Genomic DNA, 22,437 nt, shown 5'->3' with positions numbered 1-22,437 from the left:
CAGGACAGGGCTGAGCCCCAGGGCAGGGGCGATGCCCGGTGCCGGCTCCCCGCGGCTCGGCTGGGCCCGGTGTCCCGCCCGGCTGGGCCGGGGCGGCGGTGACTCAGCCGGGAGAGGCGGGGGAGGAGGAGGAGCAGCCGCAGCAGCAGCAGGAGCCGCCGCCGCCGCCGCTGCCGCTCACCTGCCGCCGCCGCCCGCCGAGCCGCGGCAGCTCCCGCCCGGCACCGCGGCCGCTCCGCCATGGCCCGCCGGGTCGCCGCCGTCCTGCTGCTCCTCGCCCTCGGCTGCCTCCTGGGCATCCTCCTGCTGTGCCTGGGCTCCGGCGACCTGCGCGGCCCGCCGGGCTTCAAGGTGAGCGGCACCGGGGCACCGGGGGCACCGGGGGCACCGGGGGAACGGAGGCGGTCAGGGACACCGGGCACCGGGGGGGGGCTGGGGAGAAGGGGCGACAGTGTGTCCCGGGGGGGGCACTGGGGCACCAGAGCATCGGAGAGTGCCGACAGAGAGCCGGGGAACCCCCAGAGCCAGGAGAGGTACCTGGATCCGGGGAACCCCCAGAGCCAGGAAAGGTACCGGGATCTGGGGAACCCCCAGAGCCAGGAGGACACCAGGATGCAGGGGACCCCCAGAGCTAGGAGAGGTACTGGGATTCAGGGGTCTCCAGTGCCTGGAGAGGGCACCCAGAGCTGGGGACCCCAGAGCTAAGGCAGAGCTTTGGGCAGAAGCAGGATGAGGTCCCCAGAGGCCAGCCCTTGCTGGGCTGCAGGGCTGGGATGCTGCAGGAGGATGCTGCCCGGCGTCTGCGGCCAGGCCAGCAAGCCCTGCAGTGAGGCAGAGCTGCATCCTGCCGCCTTGCCTCTCTCACCTAGGCTTGACACTTTATTTTTCAAAGAGAAGTCTTTAGAAAGAAAAATAGCAGTGCCTTGTTGGGATGAAGTCCCCCCGGCCCAGAGCAGCTGTGTCAGCAGCAGCTCCTGTGGCTTTTTCTGCAGACTGGGGACACCGTCTGACTGTCCTGGCGTTACCCAGCATTTCTGGGCTCAAGCTGCATTGCCTTAATTAGTGCTGGAGGAAAAGAAATGCACTTCCCCGTGAAAAAAGAGTTTCTTTTTTTTTTTCATTGAAAATTCAGACACTGAAAGAAGTTCCCAAACAATTTATTCTGGCAAAGTCCCCAAATGGACTCTTTTGCAGCTCAGGTCATTTGTTTTAAAAAGGTCTTATATTTTCAGCGACAAACTAAACTATTCCATGGGGAACAGGCCCTTGTCTTGGAAAATGGTTTGTCCCAAACCCCCATTTTCTCATAAAAAGCAACTTGCTTGGGAACTTTCTGAGCCAGCCTGAATCCCAGATATGTTGCCTTCTCTCAGGGTTTGTCAAATGTAATGAAGATTAGGCTTCAGAAAATGATCTGGATTAGCCAAGATCTGGATTAACTTTCTGGTTGTTATTATAACTAGTACTTAACTCCTTCCTTTGCTGCCCACAGCTGCGTGCCGTGGCATGCTGGGCTATAGTCATAGCTTGCGTCAAGCCTGGTTTCTCTTTGGACGTAGGGGAATTTGATCAACTCTTGTCAAGACCTGCCTGTATTTGCTGCACTTCCATGAATTTGGGAAGCTTAATCTCTTCCTGCTGTTGAGTACTACCTGGTGCTTTGCTTTTAAACCAACTGTATCCACCAAGATGTAATTCCTATGCTTTTTCTTTCTCTGGGTGATGCTCTGGTAGGATCTTTGCAGTTTCCACACAGTGCTGGGGTTTGGGTCTGAGCGGCTGTGCCTTTTCCTGGCTGAGTGCCCTGAAAACAGGCACAGCTCCTGGACTCGCTGCAGCCTGGATGAGCAGAGCCTCTGTCAGAAGCTCAGCAACCCCGACCGGGAACCTGAGGTTTTGCACCGTTGCTAAATGTGGCAAGCGCACATGAACTCTGGTGTGGTGAACGCGGAGACACTTTCCGGTCATCGGCGTTCAGGGCAGTTATCACCATGGTGCCTTTTCCTGTGGGGTTGGCAGCAAATGGGTGCAGAGGTGGTGGGTTTTGCACGGAGCTTGGGGCTGCTTTGGAGATGCAAAGCTTTGTCTTTTGTCTTATTCTAACTCAGCCAGAGACGTGCTGACACCATTTAGGTGAGAGACATACGATGAAGATCTTGTTTTGCACTTGGTCAAAACCCTGGCCAGCCCAGGACCACAGCCCTGTTTCTGAGGAGCTGTGCTGGGTTTGACCTAGACCTTGCTCCTCACTCATCACAGGTGGAAGAAAGCCCCCAGGCTCAGTGCCACTTTGGGGCTCATTATTTCCCCCTGCTCTCTTTCTTGTCCCATCTTCTCCTTGGGGAATAAGTGGCTGGCTCAGGCATGCTGTCTGCCATGCCAGGTTCCCAGGGGACCCCACGTGGAGCTGGCCCAACCCTGTGGCAGTGGAGAGCTCCATGGCTGCAGTGGTGTCCCACAGGCCGGTCCATGGGCAGGAGGATGTGGAGCTGCAGTAAACCAGGGCCAACCCTGCAATGACCCAGCCAGTTAAAGAGGGCACCGCACTGTGGATCAGCACAGTGAGCTGTGCAGGCAGCAGCTCTTCTGCCCTGGGCTGTATTTAGGAGCCATGAACCTCTCTTACCTACCCATGTCACAACCTGTGTGGGGCCATGGCTTGCAAACTGGTTGGTGCTGCGGGCTCCTGCCCACCTGGGGATCAGCCTGAGGATCAGACCTTGCACTGTTTGCACATGAGCTTTGAGCACGCTCAGCCTGCAGTGATGACCGTGTCTGGCACCACCCCATATCAGCAAACTGCCCGCTGGCGGGGATGGGGACAGGGAGCTCAGGGACGTGGGGGCAGAGGCATCCTGTGGGTTTTGGGGATGGCGGCTGGAGTCAGGCCGCAGCAGCGTTCAGTCCTGCTCCTGCTAAGGCAGACACAAAGCTCCATTTCTTCCCTTTCCAGCTCCAATCTTTGGTTGGAGTATGCCCTAAAAATACCCCAGGCTATTTATTCTGTTGCCAGAGGGAATGATGGCAGGAGAGCTGCGTCCTCCTTCCCTTGGGGGTGTGCAGCTGGGCTTACGGCACCATGGTCTGATGGCTCAGAGCTGTTTCCTTCTTTTCGCTCCGCAGCTTGGTAAATCTTTTCTACTGGTCTTTTCAAAAGCCCATTGGGGTCTTTTGCTGTGAGGTGCCCCGGGGAGAGCTCTGGCTCCTGCTGATGGGCTGTCGAGGAGGGCGTTGGGCAGTGATGGGGAGAGGAGCCTTGGGGTGCCAGGGGGCAGGCGAGGGGCCGGGTGCAGCGCTGGCAGCAGCTGTCCCTGCACCCGCCAGAGCTGCCGAGGGTGAGTGAAGCCAGGCAGCATCGCAGGCAGGTCCAGACGTGGCCTCTGGCACAAAGCACCCAGGTGGGCTCCACCAGGCTGAGCCCTTTCGCTTTCCCACCCACCGCAAGGGAGGAGAGGGCAGTGGAGACCCCAGGAAGGGGCTTGGCTGCGGGCAGGGTCTCACTGCTGGTGCTTGGTATCATGCTTGGATGAGGCCCCGGGTGCTGCGTGGGGAAAAGCAAGGGGACATGTCATCAGGGAAAGCCGCTGTAGCCCACGGCAGGCCTGGGGGGGCCCTGGCAAGTTTTGTCCCGCTCCTCAAGGGAGGTGGGATGCTCACGGGGCTGAGCCAAGCCCTTGCTGTGCTGTGGGGCAGCCCCGAGAGCGCCCGGGCGGCAAGGGGCTGCAGGCCCCAGCCCTGCCACGGGCCCCATCCCCCATGGCCTGATGGGAGGCTGCAGTGAGCTGGGCAGTTCTCAGTGCCCTCCTCAGCTTCCTCCCAGCCACCTCACACGAGATGGTGGCTGTTTCTCAGCACCAGACTCCCCTACCCTTCCACATGCATCTCCCAAAGGTTGCACTGGAGTGATGCATGCATCTTGCAGGACTTTCCTGATATCTGGTATGCCAGCCAGAGCCTGAAGTACTTTCGGGCTGCAGGATGTGCTTGCTTAGTGGTTAGAACCACTGGCAGGAACCCCCAACCATTACCCTCGACCTTGCCACTCCGCGATCTTTTGGGATGTCACTGCCCTCTGCATCCTTCTCCATAGGGAGGGTACTGGGCCACATGGAAATGCTTTGGGATGGTGCAAACCATGGTGCTGGGCCAAGGTTATGCTGCTGTGGCAGAGCAGAGCCTGCTGGGGCCGGGGCTGCTGGCAGCAAGGTGACTTGGCGTGCGGCACGGCCATGAGCGATGAGAGTGCCAGTGTCCCTGCCGCTCGCCCCGTGTGGGGCCGAGCTGTGAGCCGCTGCACAGGACCAGGGGGCTGCCCACGGCCAGGGGCTGTCCCGCTCCCGGGCGGCCCTGTGCAATCACCAGACACTGGTGGCAGGGTCCTGTAGTTAGAAAAATCATGCTCCATGAAATGCTGGTATTGCGGGACTCTCCAGTGGGCCAGCGTTGGGGCTAGTACACGTGCGTGCGTGAAGCCCCCACCAAGCCCTGGGGTTCCAGCAGCCGAACAGGACCCAGCCGATGAGGGGAGTGATGGGAGCCGGGCACCAGCATGGGAGACTGCCAAGATGTTACCGTGTCCCTTCCAGTACTTGTTTTCAGCATGTTTGTTGGCAGGAACAGGAAACCTCATTTGGAATAGCTCAGCACAGTGCTTATGCAGAAAATCACTAACAAGATGTACTTTAGAGCAGCGTTTCTTTCTCCAAAGGCTTCTTTTGTGTACTAGGCTTTTGCAGATGACCCGCCAGAGATGCTTGGTGCTACTGGGGTACATTCGCAATTATGTGCTCGCAAGTCAGCTCCAGGCAGCCCAGCCCCAGACTCTGATCGCTTTGCACTAATTAAAGCAATGGCTCGGACAAACGGGTGAAGAATCAAGAGCTCGCTTTGGGCCTTGCTTTCAGGGGAGCCCTGTGCTGGGTTTCTGGGCCCTCTGCATCCCCGATTCCCATGCCCCTCAGCATAGTAAGCCCCACAGCCTGCCTGCACTCGTGCTGTCAGAGTGGCCACTGCTGTGGGTGGCTGACCAGATCTCCAATTTGTGCACAGGTGCTTTGGGAAGGTGCATAACCCCGGGTCTGGGGGATGTAGTGGGCTGTCCTTTGCATCTGGGGACCCTCTCCTGGCCATCAGGGTCTGCGTCTCCCCATTTGTGCGTGCACATGTGAGTGCACATGGCCCTTTCAGAGGGCCCTTTCCCACTGCATGGAGATGCCCCAGGTGCGGGAGTGCGGCGCAGAGATTGCGGGGCTGCTGCCGCGCCAGTGCAGGGGTGGCTGGGCTGGTGGCTTGGCTCTGCGCCGGGCATTCCCTTCACCAGGCAGTGCCACATCCTGGGGCCAACCTTGCTACAGCAGTTCATGTTACCGCACGTCCGTTACCTTGATTCATCCTGTCGCCTGCTTCTTGCAGCGCCCGGGCCCAGCCTCTGCCCCCTGGCAGGTCCCTGCAGCCTGTCTCTTGCCCATTAGTCCTTAGGCTGCTGCAGTGATGAGGTCTGGCCTGTTGTAAATCCCTGGATGCGAGATCCAGATCCCTAAGGCATTTACAGCAAAGGATGCTGGGATGTGTGTGCTTGAGAGTGGTTTGTTCTGCAAACTGCCCGGGCTGGGAGGCATAGGAGCCTCCCTGTAGAAGAGCTACTCTTCAGGCTCTAGCCAGGGTCAGTGATGCACTGAAATGCAAGTTCTTGGTTCTGCAAGGGAACATGTGCCTTGAGGCCGCCTGGCTCCTGAATAGGTGGCAGCAGAGGAAATCTGCAGGCATAAAGGAAAGTTTAGCATGGTTAAGGTGGGTGAGGGTTCTCCCCAGGGCGAATAGCTGCTGTCTCCCTAGCTCCTGCAAAGCTCTGGCCTGGCCCAGCATGGCAGGTTGGTGTCATTTCTCATGCCCAGTCACCTTGCCCCGGGTTAAAGCTGTGTGTGCTCTGCTTCCTGTGAGGCTCAGCAGGCAGTGGGACTGTCCCCAGGCATGCCATACGTGCACGCACACACACACACACACACACGCCCACACTCACCCACACCCACATGCATACTCCTGCATGCGGCCCCATGCACACACGCACATGCATGCACAGCCTCACGTGCACATATACATGCACATCTATGTGCACACATACCTGCAACCCCCCAGGTGCACTCCCACCCACATGTATGTACACCTATATGCACACCCACACACATGCCCATCTACACATGTGCACACCCATGTGCACCCCCCCATGCACACACACACACGCACACCCGCTCTCCACGTGGCTGCAAGGAGAGTGCAGCAGTTAGCCCTGGAGCAGAAATCCTCCGGATGAGTCCTCTATGGTGGGACGTTTCCCTCTCTGCTGTGGGCACATGGGGCTTCCCTTGCCCATCCAGGATCTGGCTGTTTGTCCAAGCCTGTGTGGGCCACATCTGTCCCTGCCATGGGGTCGATCGCACGTCCCCAGCCCAGTAGCGCTGCTCCTTCTGGGCCATTCCCATTCCCATTCCCAGTTTGTGGTACCGGTTGTCACCCGTTCTGCGAGCACTTGTCCTTGTTGCCTTCCACTTCAATGTTTCTTAGCCCATTCCACCCATTAGTTATCCCCATTTCCAGCCCTTGTGCCCCCTTTGGCGGGCTCCTGCCTCCCCCAGCTCTGGACCTACAAACTTAACGAGTTTTCACCCCTTGTATCACCCCAGGGTAACTGAAGGCACTAGCAGCACAATCCCAGGCTGCTCCTGGGCTCCCAGCTCTGCACAGCCTTTGGCTTTGCCAGTGAACTGGTGATGCTTCACCTTCCAGGATGGCTTTTTCACCCCGTAATACTAGAGTCACGCAGGATGAGTCTCGGCTTGCTCAGAGCTTTGCTAAGCCTCTGCTGGCCCCTACCTGCACCTCACTGGGGCTGTGTTTGGGTTCTCTAGCTGGCAGGGCAGGAACTCAAGTCTGGCTCTCTGTGGGTTGTGCAAAGCCAGTGATGGGCGGTGCATGCCCAGCACCATCCTCCCTGCTACCTGCAAAGCCCCCTAGAAAGTGGGTCTGCTGGGGCCACATTGGGGGTGGCATGGAGGTGGCACTGTGTGACCATGGTGGCCACCTAGGGGCTGGGCACGGCCTCTTGGGGGGGGCACCTTGGGGGTTTTGCCTGAGTTTGCTCTGCTCATCGCCCCTGCCTTCCTCCCCAGTCACCAAGGCCACCGCTGGCAGCAGTTGTGGGCACACGCATGGTGGCTGCAGGGCTGGGGTATGTGTGTGGTGGCTGCAGGACTCATGGGCACATTTGGTGGCTGCAGGGCTTGTGGGCAGAAGTGTGGTGGCTGCAGGGCTCCTGGGCACATGTGGTGGCTGCAGAACTCATGGACACACATGATTGCTGCAGGGCTTCTGGGCACATGCATAGTGGATGCCATTAGGGGATTTCCCAGGCCAGACAGCGCCTGGATTTGACCCCTTTCTTGAGACACACAGTGTGCCACAGAGCCTGGGCGGCCAGGCAGCGTCCATGTGGAGAATGCCTGCCCATCTGCCCAGCAGCAATGGGGACCGGGACATGCCAAGAGGACGCATCTGGCCCACTCCGTTGGAGGCAGCTGCATCGGAGGGTTGCCTCGTCCCCAAGGTGGATAAAGGGGCTGAGGGTTGAGCCGTGGGACAGGGCACTGGGATCTGTCCTCAAAGCCCTGGGCAGCCTTGTGGAGGTGCTTGGAGCAGTATTGCCTGTCCTGGCTGCCTTCCGAAATACCACAGGCATCCCTGAAGTACCAGCAGGCCTCAGGTGGGGACAGGCAGCTCCTAGGGATGCCAGAGCAAAATTTCAGCCTGTTTTATTGCCTGCTAATTACATCTTGCATGGGATTATCCATCTGGACGGAGCTTTCTGTGGCATGGGGCCCAGCTTTCAGCCTGAGCCCCTTGCGTGTCTACCTGGGATGCCCCACAAAGGCTCTGGGTGCCTGCAGACCCTGCAGCTGAAACCCCTGCTGATTGCTAATTAGCATCCTTAGGGCAAAGGAGGGGATGTTCCCTGATTGCCTAGAAGGCCGGGTTGCCCTATAGCACAGCCCAGGGGTTTCTTGCAGTGGCAGCATGGGCAGGGAGTGGTGTGGGCACCCATGGGCAGGTTGCCAGGGGGACTCTAGGTGCTCTTTGGGGCTGCATGGAGCTCAGTCTTGCAGGGAGAGGAGCAGCTTGCCTCTGGCTCAAGGGGCCCACCATGGACTTTTGGCAGGGCTTTATTGCATGTAGAAAAGGTCATTTTTTGAGCCAGGTTTAAGGCTTAGGTGGTTTCACCCCAGAGAGATGCTCTGTTGGGGCTGAGTTGAAATATGCCTTGTTTTGATCCTAAAATGAGTAGCCTCCTGTCCAGTGAACAAGCAGCTCTGGCTGGGACATGGAAAGGACCAAGACAGGGTGGCCTGGTGCGTGTGGGCTGGAAAGGGCCAGCCAAAAGGTGGGGTGGAGGGGTACAGCCGGGGGCTGCCACCCTGGGGCCAGGCGGCTGAGGACAGTGAGGAGGCAGCTCCTCCCTGGGAGCTCTGGAAACCTTGTTTGGCAGGAGGGAGTGGGGTTATTTATAGCAGGAGAACGGAGAGCCATACATGGGCAGGGAGTGATGAGGCGGCTGGCTGCCCGTCTTTGGAGAGCCACATCCCTGAGGGGCCTCTCCCAGGTGTCTCTCTCACCCGCTTGCCCAGAGGGACCTGCTGGCAAGGAGGGATGCTGGGAGTAGGGACACTGGAACAAGTACGCAAGTCTCCTGCCTCCATGGTCAAGGAGGCGAGAGGGCTCCCAGGCCCAAAATCAGAGTCCCCAGGGTCTCTGGTGGCCCCCAGCCAAGGAGAGCACCCCATTCCAAGCCATATCCCAGGCAGGGCGAAAACAAGGTGGATATGGGTCCCAAGAGAGCAGGTTTGGTCCAAGATCTTGCCAGCCCTGGGCTTGAGCTATGCAAAGTGATGCTCCTCAGACTTGCACCCAGGGCTCTTCTTGGACAGGAACCAGCAGATCTTTCAGCTGCAACAACCTCCCTTGAAATGACTGGTCTGAGGCTGTCAGAGGGGCTCTCTGGTCTTCCAGGCCTGACCATCTCCCTCTTTGCCTGCAGTATGGCATTGTGCTGGATGCTGGTTCCTCCCACACAGCCATGTTCATCTACAAGTGGCCTGCAGACAAGGAGAATGACACCGGGGTGGTCAGTGAGCACAGCATGTGCGACGTAGAAGGTAAGGGCCATCCCAGCCTTTGGGAGCCAGCATCCAGCAGTGACAGCTGGCACATCCCTTGCTGGCAGGGCTGCCATAACAGTGCGAATGCCCCTGCCAGCTGGCCTGGCATGGGATCTGCAGTGAATGTTTTGCCTGCTAAGACTGTATTTTCACCAGGCGCTGTGAGGTGTTAAAAGGGAGTTCTGCTCTGCTCCCAAAACCGACCCCGTTTCCTCCCAGGCTTGCAACTATGCATGCCTGCAGTTTGCCTTATGCCTGGCAGGCATCAAACCCCTGAGAACCAATCTGGTTCACTAACTAGCCCAGCAAAGAGCAAGGGATGGTTTTCAACCATCCGTTCAACCAAGCTTTCCTGGGCTGTCAGCTGATGGAGTATGTGACATGAGTCAGAGAGATGTGGCTGAACTCTGGTCATCGGGATGGCTCCTTGCCCATGTGAACAGTCACAGAAACCCAGGCAAAGAGTCCTTGGTACCTGCCCTTCAAAAAGCCTGGGAGGGGGCTGAGCTGGCACAGGCACCCAAGGGTGCCTGGGGGCATTGCCGCTCACTGGGTATCTTCCTACTGTGCACGGCTGCAGGGGAGCAATGCTGTTTCCTTCTCTGCAGGTCCAGGCATCTCCAGCTACAACACCAACCCTCCAGGTGCTGGGCAAAGCTTAGTCCACTGCCTGAACCAGGCTCTGAGAGATGTGCCCAAGGAGAAGCACATGAGCACCCCGCTCTACTTGGGTGCCACAGCTGGCATGCGCCTGCTCAAGTGAGTTTTTGCTCTGGTGGCACTGGCTTCACAGCCTCAAACGCTGCCTGGGAGGCCCTGGCATGGGCCCTGCCACACCACCCTGTGGTCCTGTCACCCATTACAGGGAGGGGGAGAAGGTGAAGGAAAACTGCCACGCCCCCCCCCCCCCCCCCCCCCGTCAGACAAAGTTCTTCCCTGCCTTCTCACAGCCCTAAAGCAGTGGGTCCATTGCCTTTGCAGAGATGCTTTGAGCCTAGCTGCTCTGGGGCTTTCTCCAAGGAAGGCCAAGCTGTCTGAGATGCTCTGCAGGACATGGTCAGCACATTTCTCTGCATCCCTGGATGCTGGCCTGAAAAGCAGGCAATGAAGGACTGACAGGGCCAGCACCAGGATAAGTCACCCATTATTTTCTACTTGGCTGTGCCTTTTGGGGGGGGACATTTCCTATGGACACCCGGGGGAGGAGGCATCCACCTGCCTGCAGCCAGCTCCTGCTCTGGGTTCCTTGGTGGGGGCCAGGAGGAGTCTATTAGGGACAGCGGGGTGCAGAGCACAGCTCTTGGAGGCCTGGGGACAGCTGTGTAACTCTGCCTTCTTGCACTGCTGAGTGTTTTTGTGTGGCCCGCAGCATCACAAACCACCAGGCCTCAGACGCTGTCCTCAGCACTGTGACAGCCAGGCTGAAGTCATACCCCTTCGATTTCCGCGGGGCAAAGATACTATCAGGGGAAGAGGAAGGGGTGTTCGGCTGGGTCACAGCAAACTACCTCCTGGAGAACTTCATCAAGGTGAGCAGGAGAATGTGGCAGCCAGCTGGGCTGGCTGCAGTGGTGAGGCCATCCTGGAGCTAACTGCCTCCATGCCTTGCTTCTGTCTTCCTTGCCCAGCGTGGCTGGCTTGGGGAATGGATCCAGCCCAAGAAGAGGACCCTGGGTGCCATGGACCTCGGGGGTGCTTCCACACAGATCACCTTTGAAACCAAGGACACCATTGAAGAACCCCAAAACAAAGTTATGCTGAAGCTGTATGGCCAGGCATACAAAGTGTACACCCACAGCTTCCTCTGCTACGGAAGAGACCAGGTGCTCAGGAGGCTGCTCTCAAAGCTCCTGCAGGTACCAGGATGTGCTTGCCCCAGGATATCAGCCCTCACTGCCCTGCTGGGTGCACCCTCACCCCAGTCTTTATAAGGGGTGGGAGGCCAGGCACCCCCCAGCTCCTCACAAGCAGCTCATTTTGGACCTGTGATTCCTTCCTAGGTTCAATTTTGGGGGCTGGGGTGGGGAGAAGATGAATGGCAAAGATTCTGGCATTTCTGGGCCTCATACTTTCTCTGCAGTTTTCTCCTAACCCTGTTCTCTTCAGGACAGTCCTGCTGGACCCACTGCACACGTGTTTCCCAGTAAACCCTTTGGCTTTGCCCCCTAAGCCTCTCTCAGGGTCCCAAGGCCTCCTCCCACCTTCCCCGTGAGGTGTTGTGCTCCTCGGCCTGAGCCAAGACACCCCATGTCACCTTGAGATGCTTGCAGCAACTTCCTGCTCCTGTGCTCCTCTGCTTGCTGCTACCTGGGCTTGTCCTCATCATCCCAGTGAGGAAATGGAGGCAGGTGGCACTGCCTCCTGCAGAGGCATGGGGGGGGGGGACAGGATCATGACGGGGTTGATATGGCCTCTGCATTGCTTCCCTGGCAGGCTGGGAACTACCAAGCAAGCATCTCCAATCCCTGCTGGCCCATGGGCTACCAAAAAAACCTGACGCTGAGCAGCATCTATGATACACCCTGCACAGAGAAGGAGAAGCCCAGCATTCCCCTCAGCACTTCTGTCACCATGGCCGGTACTGGCGATGGGAACCTCTGCGCTCTGTACGTCAGCAAGCTCTTCAACTTCACCACCTGCCCCTTCTCCCGCTGCTCCTTTGACGGCGTTTTCCAGCCTGACGTTTCAGGAAACTTCATCGTAAGTCCCTGCCCAGCAGGATGGCTTGGCTGCTGCAGCAGGCAGGAGTCCCTTGGCCCCCAGACATCACGTGGTGGCAAAGCCAGGGCTCCTGGCTCTGCAAGGACAATCTCCTGTGCCCACAGTGGTTTGAGTAGATCTGTGGCTATGCATGGTGGGAGGGTCTGCTCTCCTTGCCCATCCCAGCCTGTCCTACAGATGTTTCTTTTCCTCCATCAGGCCTTCTCTGCCTTCTTCTACACAGTGGACTTTATCCAGACAGTGATGGGGAGACTCGTGCACTTGCCCAGTGACCTGAAGGATGCTGCCGAGTCCATCTGTGCCACTAGTTGGAGTGAGGTGAGATCCCTGGGCATGATGGGGAAGAAAAGGCTGGTTTGCATGCGTCATCACCCAGGCTCTGAGGGCAGCCCTTTTCTGAGCCCTCGGAGGGGACTGGGTGTCCTGGCATCCTCCCCGCAGTGAGGTAGGATGGGTGACAGCTCCCACATGGGACCAGGAGAGGCTCAGATGGGGACAGGCCTGTTGCCTTGGCCAGCAAGCTGCAATCACCCAGAGCTTCAGGCAGCAGAAACAAAGCCCTCTACTTCCCACTCTACTCACCCCTGGTGAGGTCACATCTGGAGTACTGTGTCCAGTTCTGGGCTCCGCAATACAAGAGAGACACGGAGCTACTGGAGCGAGTCCAGCAGAGGGCTACTAAGATGATGAAGGGACTGGTGTACGTCTTATAGGAAGAAAGGCTGAGAGACCTGTGCCTGTTGAGCCTGGAGAAGACTGTGGGGGGGATTTTATCAATGTGTATAAACATCTGAAGGGAGGGTGTAAAGAGTATGGGGCCAGACTCTTTTCAGTGGTGCCCAGTGATAGGACAAGAGGCAATGGGTAGAAACAGAAACACAGGAAGTTCCATCTGAACATATGGAAAACCTTTCTTCCTGGGAGGGTAACAGAGGACTGGAACAGGTTGCTCAGAGACGTTGTAGAGTCTCCATCCTTGGAGACATTCAAAAGCTGTCTGGACACAGTCCTGGACAATGTGCTCTAGGTGATCCTGCTTGAGCAATGAGGTTGGACTAGATGTCCAGAGGTCCCTTCCAACCTCAACCATTCTATGATTCTGGGATTCTGCTGACTTGACCCCTTTTCTCTGTCGCCCCATGCATCCCACTCAGCTGCTCCAGAAAGCCCCCAAAATGGAGAAGAGGCTGCCAGATTACTGCGCTATCAGCATGTTCGTTTATTTGCTCACCACCAAAGGCTACAACTTCAACAACCATTCCTTCCCCAACATCGCCTTTCAGAAGAAGGTAGGTAACATAGGAGAACAGCTCCATCCTACAGTACCATTTGGAATTAGGCCAAAAAAAAAAAACCCCACAGGAAAGATGCTCCCACACCAAGAAAGGCCCAAGCAATGGTTGAGGGGGACAGGGGCAGGATGGGACTCCCAGTCTTCGTGTGGATCTTCTGGGAAATGGAAAAAAAAAATGAGTTAGACTGCAGGGTGGGTAGTCATGAAGTAAGGAATTTGAAGGTCCTCCATTCCCTCAAGACACCAGACATTTTGAACAATGCTTTGCTCAGGCCTGTTGGGAAGTTATCTTAGGGCAGGATCCCACCTTCGCCAAGTCTTCTCATGTGCATGAGCCATAGGGTGGGCAGCAAGATCAGGACTAACATGAACAGATAAGATACTGCTCCCATCAAATGAGCCCAGGTCAAGGTGTGGACACTGGCCTACCAGGGGATGGTCATTGCCTCATCCCTGGGCTGACTGGGGCTGCAGGGGGAGTGAGGGCTCAGGGTGCAGCTGACTCCCCCAAACTCCTCTCCTCCATTGGGCTGACAGTGATCTGGTCCCTGGAAGGTCCCTTGAAGCCTGTGGAAGTTGGTTGACCAGGGCAGTGACCATGCCATGCTGTTTCCACAGGCAGGAGAAACCTCCATTGGCTGGGCTCTGGGCTACATGCTGAACCTCACCAACATGATCCCAGCAGAGGAGCCAGCTTCCCACAAAAGCATATCGTACAACAGCTGGGTCATCCTCATCCTGCTCTTTGTGTTCACCACCCTGATGGCATTGGTGACTGCCGTTTGTCTGCTCCGGCGCAGCAAATCCAGCGCAATCTAACCTCAGGGACAGGACAAGCCTTGCCTGCAGAACCGAGCACCATCCCTCCTGCTGGTGTCTCCACAGCCTGAATACTTGGGATGCAGCCAGTGCTTGGAGACACCCCCCTCTGACACTTGATGCTGTCTGTCACAGAAGGAAAGCTGTCTCTTTTTGTCCTCCCCTTGCTTTCAAGTTGCAGAAAGGAGAGGACAGAAGAGGACGGCTGACCCTGCAGAGCTGCAGGAGAACATCTTAAGGGTTTCCCAGTGCTACTCAGGGATAGATCCCGGAGCAGGCTTGAGACTTGGAAAATCTGATCTGGGGCACTCTGCTACCAGACATGGGCTGGACTGGGCTAATGGAGTCCAGACAACAGTAGGAAGAATTTATTCTCATGTGGGTGGGTAGGGAACGCTACTTATGCTAGTCCTTATAGCTGATGGCACTAGCCCATCCCTGAAGCATCAGCTGAGTCCTTCAAGTGAGCATCACCCAGGAACTTGTGCTCTTTTTCTGGCTGATGCACAAACCCAGGTGACCTAGCTGAGGGCCACACTGTGGGCCTGGACTTCCATCTGCCTCAGCACAGAGACTTCAGGTCAGAAGTTGGGAGCAGGCAGCTTCCTAGCTCCCCACTTCAGCAACCAGACACTGTGTCTTCCTCATTCTGGTGTTTCCTAAGCCAGTCTCCCATTTGCCACAGCCACTGCCTACTCCCCACTCCTCTGTCACAGGGCAAGGCATAAAAAGCCTCTCCCTGCAAGAGAGAGGATCTTCAGGCCCCCCTGGTGCATGGCTGAGTCAGCACAGAGATAGAAAACTAGCTGTGGGAGCAGGGCTTTGTGCTGCTTAAGGATTTAAGTCCTGCATCACCAGCCAAGCCAGACAGCTGGGAGGAAGTGCCTTCATTTCCAAATGAGTAAAAACAGGGACATGCAAATGTGCAAAGTTTTTTTGTTTTGTTTTTTTTAATAATCAGAAATAAATCTTTGTAACCATTCCTACGTCTTTGTGGCTGTGTCAAAGCAACAGGCAGATCCAGCCTAGCTATCCTGTAGGGGTAGAACAGCTCATGAGGTCTGCTCTGACACAGCTGCTGTTTGAGCTGTGCCTGAAGGCCTCAATCCATTGTCTTGTCACCTGCCACTAGAGTGGCAGGGGAAAATCTCTTGGGTTCTTCTTAATCCCACTCCAGCCTGTATTCTCACTCTAACCATATTGCTTGACTGAAGCCCAATGCTGAGACGCTGGCAGGGTTATATATACTCTACAAGTCTGGGGAACCCCCCAAGATGGAAAAAGGTAGGATTGAAACCCTGGTCTACATTCAAGCCCACCTGGAAGTGGAAGAGAGTATTTCAGCCAAAGATGGCTGAAAAGTTAATATTTCCCATGCATTAGAGGTTCAGTCGCCCCAAAGATGTGAGCCAGCAGCACTCAGATTACAGTCTGTCCCACACATTCACTTTTGCATTCATGACAACAGCTTCTCACACAAAGGAAATCATTTAAGGAGCCTCTGGTCTGAAGGGAAACGATTTTGGTATCCAAATGGAGCAGAACAGCAGTCCAAAGGGCTTCAGCAATTTGTTAGCACAGTCACAGGCTTGGCAGTTCACAGAACAAACACGGGATTCATTCAATGACAGGAAAATCACATAGGGCCAGTCATAACTTGTCAATCCCATCTGGAAACAGAGCCTTCCACCCCCGCTGCCTTCTTCCACATGCTCCAGGAGAAGAACAGTTTTCATGAGATTTGTGGTTTCTAGCTCCCCTCCCTGCTCTTGCAGACAGTACAAACTCCACTCCTAATGTTTGCTCACTTACTGAGTTCTTTCTTTGTTCTAACTGAGCTCCTATAATGCTGTGCCTTCCTTAACCTACCCTTTTCTTGCAGCCACTTTGGTTCTAGCCATTCCAATGGTTGCTCCCCCACCTCTCTGTATAGGGGCGTATGTGATTCCAGTTCAAATGATGGTCTGAACCCCTAAAACCAGTTTCCTTCCCAGGCCTCTCCTCTCCCCAACATGGGAGCTCCCTCGTGTGGCTAGAATCAGGGACTGTCTCTAGCTCTCACAAGCCAGCACTGGAACAAAAGGCAGCGTTTCTGTTCTCCCTTTGAAGCTGAACAGCTGCTTTCTGTTCTAAGAAACTATTTTTCCCTTCAAAACCCAGGCTGGATTTCCCCATCTAAGAAATACAGCTGCAGTTGAATCAGAGCTGGACATTCACCAAGAGCAGCCAGTTTGCTCTAGTCATGGCTTGGGGTTTGTTACTGGGAATAAATTGAGTAAGAGAATGTTAATCTTCTCACATGCCTCTCTGGATGCTTGAGATTCAAGACAGTACCTTTCCCTTCCTGGCTGGTTACAGATCAGGATCAAGAGTCTGAGATTCTTGTTGGGTGATGTGTGCCGAAAGAGAGAAAGACATGCACTGCACAGATTGAGGTCTGGACATGCACATACATCTGCTCCCTTTATGTAGGCAGAGATGACACTCCTAGAGGCAGCACTGCTGAAGGGCTCAGGCCATCTCCATTTAGGCAGGTGAGAGAGGGCCTTGCTGTTGTGGAGGACAGAGAAGACTGTGACTGACTACACTCAATAAACAGAAAGCACATGGCAACAGCTCTGCCCCCTCACAGATTAGCCCAAATCCACCCATGTCCGGAGGCATTTCACAGCCTGGTGTTGTCAGATTAAGACTCTGGTCTGACAGCCTTGGAAGGACTAGATCTTTCTGCTCCAACATTTATTGCAGGGGCTGTCTCAAGGCAGCATTTACCACCCACACCCCAGCTCTTCCCTTCTCATCTCGAGCCTTCACTTCATCCACAGCATGCACTTTTAGCTCTGGACTTTTATTGCATTCCCCATGTGTGATGCTCACATAGAGGCCACCTGGGAGGGTGGCAATCTCGCCTCCACCACACTCTCACCACAGCTGGACTCATGGGGGCTGTACTACAACCCCCACCAGTCTCACAGGCAGCGGCAGGTTGTGCAGACAGGAAGGGGTGAAGACAGAGCTGTAACAAGACACAGGCATGGTACTGCATGCTCCACTGGCTACTCCACGACATCCCCATATTTGTTCCTCCTCACCAGCGGTGCCACAGTCTCTCTGCTCTCTGGGCTGGACAGATTTTCTGCAACAGACAAGAACAAGCTCCTTGGACCCCCAAATTATACTCTTGCATTTGCCAGGGGTGGGTAGAGAACTACAGTGCCTTGGTGAACGGTTTAAAGCTTCTTCAGCTGTGGAAACACAGCTGTCCTAGCATCCCTGTCCGCTCTGCCCTCCACACTGACCAGCCTGACTCAAGCATTAACATGGCCAGGTCACTCCATCCCCTGCCCTCCTCCTCCTCCTCCAGGAAACCAAAAGCCCTTCATGCTGTTTCTCGTGAATTCACACACACAGGGCCAGGCCAGAAAGCAGATGCGAGCATTTATCTCAGATGCCACCCAGCCCTGCTCAGATACCTGCAGAGCAGGCGACGAGCCCAGAGCACTGAGAGACATAAGAGCAGCAGGACTGGGAGGGGAGCTCTGGCTGCCCTAACACTGCTGCTGCCCCAGAGGACTTTTCCATTTGCACAAAAGTATGTCCCTCAGCTGCAGAGTGCCAGCATAGAATTTACACAGGGATTCTGACAAAGACCGGAACAGTCACCAGCTTAGTTAAGAGGCAGGACAGCAAGGAGTTGTAGCAGGGAAGAAACAGGCAGAAGAAGCACAGGGAAAGCAGCAGGGAGAGATGTGAAAGGTACCTGGGGGCTGAGACATCCTGTCAGCCATGGCACGGTCCTGTGGGGACTTGCCTGTCTCCAGGAAAATCCAGAAGTCAGAGCATTTCTGTGTCTCAGCTCTGGTTACCACATAGCTGGCAAGGGATCCTGCAACTAAAGAGAAGAACAAGACGTGCACATATTCCCAACAGCGAAGTTATTTGCTAAGGAGAGCAGCAGGGAAAACACCTGCGAGCTTCTGAGCTGCTGCAACTGCCTGCATGCAGTTTGTGACCTGCCTCCCAGGGCCTTGGAGAGCAGGAGCAGGAATTCAAACCACATCAGAGAAAAAACTCCCCCAGATTAAGGACGAACAGCTCTTGTGCCTGCAAACACTGCCCTATTTCTGCTGTTGCAAACCGGCTGCTGAGGCTGCACGTGATGTAAGGCCCAGCTGTTGCTGCCCTGCAGGTGCATCCTGGGGAGCGGGGGCCCTGCAGGGGCACGGCACACGCAGGGAGCACTCACCCACGGACAGCAACAGGTTCCACTGCAGGGTGTACGGCAGCTTCTTGTTCAGCAGCTTCTGCAGGGCGAAAGCCGCGCCAGTGCCTGGGAAAGCCAAGGCCCCCAGGAGCAGTTACTGGAGGAAGCCTCCGGCTGCAGTGGGAGGGCAGCGCGGGGGCCAGGGCTGGGCCTGCCAGGCCATGCGAAGGGCCAGGAACGTTTGACATCTTTCCCCTGCCACCCCGGGGCTTGCTGCCACCCGCCACTGCCGGCTGCAGCCCAGCAGGAGCCCGCTGCCCCTCGGGGGAACTGCGGCGCGGCGGGATGGCGCGGCAGGGGTGACGAGGGGCAGGACGGCATGTCCCAGCAAGGGCCCCAGCTCCCGCAGGGGTCCGAGTTTCACTCCCTCTCTGCCGACGGGCCCCGCTCTCCTGGCAGGCCCCTGCCCCGAGGAGGCCCGCGGGCTCGGGGGGAAGGGGCGGCCCCGGGGGGCGGCGGGGCCGGGCCGTACCTGCCACGAAGGTGCCGATGCCCTTCATGAAGGCGTGGGACTGGCAGGCCGCGTACTGCTGCAGCGCCTGCAAGGACACGGTCAGGGCCGGCGGGGGGCACCAGCCCCGCGCCACCGCCCCCCGGCCCCGCTCCCCCCCGCTCCCGGCCCCCGCCGGCGCCGGTGCCCACCGGGTGCTTGGCGGCGACGCTGTCCTCCACCCGGCGGAGCCCCAGGTTCACCATGGCGCCGCCGCTCCGCTCCGCTCCGCCGCAGCAGCAGCGCCACCTGCGGGCCGGGGGAGCCGCGGGGTGCGGGCCGAGGACGCGGTGCCCCCGGGACGCGGCTGGGGGAGCCCGGGGCGGCCGCCTCGCGGCCTGGCAGTGGCTCCCCCAGACGCCGAAGGCCCCCGGCGGTGCCGCGGCCGCCGTCCCGGGGAAGCGGCCTGCTCCCCGCGGCGGGCCCTGCCCCTTCCGCCGCCGCCATGGCGGAGCCGGCGGGGCCCTTCCGTGTCCTGCTCGCGGGGCCGCTCCGCTACCTCTGCTACTGCCGCCCCGGGCCCGGCGCCGGCGCCGGCGCCACCGTGTAGTGAGTGCGGGGGCAGCGGGGCCGGAGCCGGGGTGGGGGAGCGGGGTCCGGCGGGCTCCCGCGGGGCGGGCGGGCCGCCCCGGGGCGGGCGGCTGCCTCCGGCGGCGGCCACAGCCTGTTCTGCTCCCGCAGTGTCACCGACGGGCAGGAGGTCTGGGCCGGGGAGCTCGCCGCCCGCCCGCTGCTCGGCCGCGTAGGTACCGGGCCCGCGGGCACGGGAGAGGGGGGCTGGGGGAGTGGTAGGGGCCCGGGCCCGGGCCCGGGCGGGGAGGCCCTGGGTGGGGGCTGGGGAGGCGGGTTGGGGGCTGGAGGGTGGGGAAAGTCTTGGGTGGAGGCTGGGAGGTGGGTTGGGGGCCAGGGAAGCAGGTTGGGGGCCAGGGAGGTGGGGAAAGCCCTGCATGGGGGCCAGGAGGTGATTTGGGGGGCCAGGGAGGTGGTGGGGAAGGCCCTGCATGGGGGCCAGGAGATAATTTGGGGGCTGGGGAGGTGGTGGGGAAGGCCCTGCATGGGGGCCAGGGAAGCAGGTTGGGGGCCAGGAAGGTGGGGAAGGCCCTGCATGGGGGCCAGGAGGTGATTTGGGGGCTGGGGAGGTGGGAAAGGCCCTGGGTGGAGGCTGGAAAAGGCAGGTTGGGGGCTGGAGAGGTGAGGAAGGTCCTGGGTGGGGGCCAGGAGGTGGGTTGGGGGCCAGGGAAGCAGGCTGGGGCTGAGGAGGTAGGGAAGGCACTAGGTGGGGGCTGGGAAGGCGGTGGGGACCTGGGCCCGTGCCCCAGGGAAGGGAGATGGGGAATCCCCCTTCCTTTCAGGCAGTGCCCTCTCTTTTCAGATATCTCAGAGTACGCTGTGCCTGTCAGAGGACCACAGCACGAAGATCAGGTGGGTGCTCAGGCCTGACCATCTGTTGTGGGAACCTGGGCTTCTCTGTGGAGGCACTTGGAGGCCCTTGCCTCACCCTGCTCTCCTGTCCACACAGCAAGGCCTTGGAGCATGGGGTGGCCTCCTTGAGTCTGCACGATGATGGCAGGGTTACGCTGCAGCTCCAGGAGGAGGCCTGGTGCTCGACTTTTGATCTCTTCAAGTTGCCCTTCACTGAGGCAAGGACCCAGCTCCAGGCACTGATGTTCGGCTTGGTGGGTTGTGTCAAGAACCTGGAGAAACGTCTTGAAGGTCTGTGTGTGGTTTTGGAGCATGATTAGGGCAGAAGGGTGGGAAGCTCCCAGCCACCTTTATGGTATCATCTCCCTGCCACCAAAGCTGCGCCAAGTGAACCAGCTCTGAGAACCACGTGAGGTAGCAGTTAGGAGGCTGGTGTTCTCCTTGCATCATCCCATGTGGTTTCTGCTCACAGTTCTGGGTGGACTGGCAAGGCAGGATGCAGGTGGTATGGGCTGGGCAACAGAGGTGCTACCTTTGTCCCATTTGGACTGGCCTGTTCCCAAAGCTGGCCAGAGTCTCCTGACCGTCTTGGGCAGCAGAGGTCTGTGTGGAACCAGAGGAAAGCGTTGCACCTATGTGCAGAAACACAACCTTGTCCCCATGGCTGGCACGACACCATGATCTCTTTGTGCCTGGAAGTTGCCTTACAGAAGTCTTTTATCTTAGAGCTCTAGGAAGACCCCTGGCAGTGGTGGCCTGGGTGGAAGTGCTGGGAGGAGAATGCAGCTTGTTTTGGCTAAGGACTCATGTAGGGGAGGGAGCTTGCTGGGGAGGCCCAGGATGCTGCATGCTATGTTGGGTGTGTGTTGACACAAGCTCTGACTCTGGTTCCCCTCTCAGCAGTGGTGGGCACTCTGGGGTCTTCGTGCAGTCCTGAGAAGAACGCTGCCCAGAGCCAGCAGCTCTTCATGCCAGGTAGGCAACTGCCAGCGTGTACCCCCAGAACATGGTCCCACTGCTTGTTTGCCCTCTGTTCCCTAGGAGGCTGCTGGCTACCCTGTCCGTGTGGTCTCCAGGGCACTCTGAGTCCCTTTTGTTGTGGCTGCTGTTGACCCTCTGCTTTTCTGGTGTTTCTCCTGGCACAGAAGGGGCTAGGGCTCAGCACAGTGGCTCTTGGGGTGCCTTGGGTATGCTGTGCTCAGTTCAGATACCTGGCATCACCAGGCATAATTCCTCACTAGCCTCCAAGAGTTCAGACCTCACTGCTGTTCCAAATTGGAGGCTGTGCCAGATCCTGGCCCTTTGCGAGAGGAGACAAGGCCTGACCCTTCCTTGTCCACCACGGGGCTGGGACTAGCCAGACTGGGCATCTGGAGGCACACCCTGGGCTTGGGGGGCTATTAAAGCAACCAGTTGACCAGCACCTCTTGCCTTCCTCATTCTCTCTTTCCCTGACTGAAGCAGATCCAAACTCCAGGAAGAACAGAGGTGCTGGCTCAACTTTGCCAGCCAAGAGGAGGGTCCCGGGAGAGTCTCTCATTAATCCTGGTTTCAAAAAGTAAGTGCTGGTCCAAGGCCTGGCGCAGGGGCTGGGCTGCATGGATTTCCTGCTCTATGGCTGTATGGGAGCAGGATATGTGGCTTCAGGTTGACTTTTGTGCACTGCAGCCTGTGACTGTCTCTCCACCCTCTTCTAGCAAGAAGGCACCATGTGGAGTGGACTTCGAAGACTCCTGACCTGTGCTGTCCCATCCCCCGACAACTGTCCTACAGGGAGGGTTTTCAACCACATCTGAGGCTGGTAATGGTTTTACTGCACCCTGGACCTCCTGAGCCTCTTGCTACAGGGTGTGAGCGATTGTCTTCCCTCATGATCAGCCAAAGAGATGAACAGGGCAGCCAGGACCCAGGGACTGGAACCGGCTCCTGGCAGGTCTCGGGGGAGCAGATCCATGGTTGGTGCTTTGGGAGGACCTTTTTGGGGGGATGGAGTCTGGGAGGTGACAGTAGGGGTGGATATTTTCCCCTACTGCTTTCCCTGCTGGCAGGGCCACCCATGTACCTCACTTGGCATGAATTGGTGGGGTTTTTAAAGAACTTTTATGTCATGATGTAATTAAAAGACTGGCTGTGCTTAACTTATTGCCAATAAAGCTGCTTTTAGCCAAGTGGTCTGTGGAGACCAGATCAGCGTGACAGTGCATCTGTGTGTCAGTCCAAG

General features: G+C 57.6%; 3 protein-coding genes across 11 annotated transcripts; 2 read left to right on the top strand and 1 right to left on the bottom strand.

Annotated features, from left to right (window-relative positions):
- Window positions 1–240: 240 nt before the first annotated feature.
- On the top strand, window positions 241–16,353 carry ENTPD2 (ectonucleoside triphosphate diphosphohydrolase 2). Its single transcript, XM_067309388.1, has 9 exons — window positions 241–351; window positions 9,086–9,203; window positions 9,815–9,965; window positions 10,576–10,735; window positions 10,835–11,062; window positions 11,640–11,906; window positions 12,126–12,245; window positions 13,082–13,216; window positions 13,840–16,353. The coding sequence occupies exons 1-9, from the start codon at window positions 241–243 to the stop codon at window positions 14,038–14,040; spliced, it is 1,491 nt and encodes a 496-aa protein (XP_067165489.1). The 3' UTR covers window positions 14,041–16,353.
- On the bottom strand, window positions 13,127–19,025 carry TMEM141 (transmembrane protein 141). Of its 3 annotated transcripts, XM_067309397.1 has the most exons (8): window positions 18,947–19,025; window positions 18,777–18,843; window positions 18,287–18,370; window positions 17,801–17,932; window positions 17,133–17,176; window positions 16,918–17,056; window positions 16,375–16,590; window positions 13,298–13,376 (listed from the first exon to the last, which is right to left on the bottom strand). In XM_067309397.1, exons 1-7 carry the CDS (start codon window positions 18,998–19,000, stop codon window positions 16,505–16,507), a joined length of 606 nt encoding a protein of 201 aa, XP_067165498.1. In that variant the 5' UTR covers window positions 19,001–19,025; the 3' UTR covers window positions 13,298–13,376; window positions 16,375–16,504. The 3 variants fall into 3 exon arrangements, with proteins under 3 accessions (XP_067165500.1, XP_067165499.1, XP_067165498.1); XM_067309398.1 differs by lacking the exon at window positions 16,375–16,590 and having other exon boundaries at window positions 13,290–13,376; XM_067309399.1 differs by lacking the exons at window positions 16,375–16,590; window positions 16,918–17,056 and having other exon boundaries at window positions 13,127–13,376.
- PAXX (PAXX non-homologous end joining factor) lies at window positions 18,999–22,412 on the top strand. 7 transcript variants are annotated; one of them, XM_067309394.1, is made up of 7 exons: window positions 19,144–19,343; window positions 19,476–19,536; window positions 20,167–20,216; window positions 20,314–20,507; window positions 21,117–21,191; window positions 21,678–21,774; window positions 21,918–22,412. In XM_067309394.1, the coding sequence occupies exons 1-7, from the start codon at window positions 19,240–19,242 to the stop codon at window positions 22,330–22,332; spliced, it is 996 nt and encodes a 331-aa protein (XP_067165495.1). In that variant the 5' UTR covers window positions 19,144–19,239; the 3' UTR covers window positions 22,333–22,412. The 7 variants fall into 7 exon arrangements, with proteins under 7 accessions (XP_067165494.1, XP_067165491.1, XP_067165492.1 ...); XM_067309396.1 differs by having other exon boundaries at window positions 19,146–19,343; window positions 21,120–21,191; window positions 21,681–21,774; XM_067309393.1 differs by lacking the exon at window positions 19,476–19,536 and having other exon boundaries at window positions 18,999–19,343; window positions 21,120–21,191; window positions 21,681–21,774.
- The last annotated feature ends 25 nt before the right edge of the window (window positions 22,413–22,437 follow it).

Source organism: Apteryx mantelli, chromosome 21, assembly GCF_036417845.1.
Source record: "Apteryx mantelli isolate bAptMan1 chromosome 21, bAptMan1.hap1, whole genome shotgun sequence".
NCBI lineage: Eukaryota > Metazoa > Chordata > Aves > Apterygiformes > Apterygidae > Apteryx > Apteryx mantelli.
Note: the sequence above shows the minus strand (reverse complement) of the source record. Positions and strands in the feature narration are given on the sequence as shown.

Excerpts from the sequence above, each read along its gene's own strand:
- ENTPD2 (XM_067309388.1), top strand. The coding sequence starts at position 241 with ATGGCCCGCCGGGTCGCCGCCGTCCTGCTGCTCCTCGCCCTCGGCTGC. Across the intron at positions 9,204-9,814 it reads CAGCATGTGCGACGTAGAAG|GTCCAGGCATCTCCAGCTAC; the intron begins GTAAGGGCCATC and ends CCTTCTCTGCAG. Across the intron at positions 10,736-10,834 it reads TCCTGGAGAACTTCATCAAG|CGTGGCTGGCTTGGGGAATG; the intron begins GTGAGCAGGAGA and ends TTCCTTGCCCAG.
- PAXX (XM_067309389.1), top strand. The coding sequence starts at position 18,999 with ATGGCGCCGCCGCTCCGCTCCGCTCCGCCGCAGCAGCAGCGCCACCTG. Across the intron at positions 19,344-20,166 it reads GGCGCCGGCGCCACCGTGTA|ATATCTCAGAGTACGCTGTG; the intron begins GTGAGTGCGGGG and ends CTCTCTTTTCAG. Across the intron at positions 21,775-21,917 it reads ATTAATCCTGGTTTCAAAAA|AAGGCACCATGTGGAGTGGA; the intron begins GTAAGTGCTGGT and ends TCTTCTAGCAAG.
- TMEM141 (XM_067309397.1), bottom strand. The coding sequence starts at position 19,000 with ATGGTGAACCTGGGGCTCCGCCGGGTGGAGGACAGCGTCGCCGCCAAG. Across the intron at positions 18,844-18,946 it reads GCGTCGCCGCCAAGCACCCG|GCGCTGCAGCAGTACGCGGC; the intron begins GTGGGCACCGGC and ends GTGTCCTTGCAG. Across the intron at positions 17,177-17,800 it reads CAGGATGTCTCAGCCCCCAG|AAAATCTGTCCAGCCCAGAG; the intron begins GTACCTTTCACA and ends TGTCTGTTGCAG.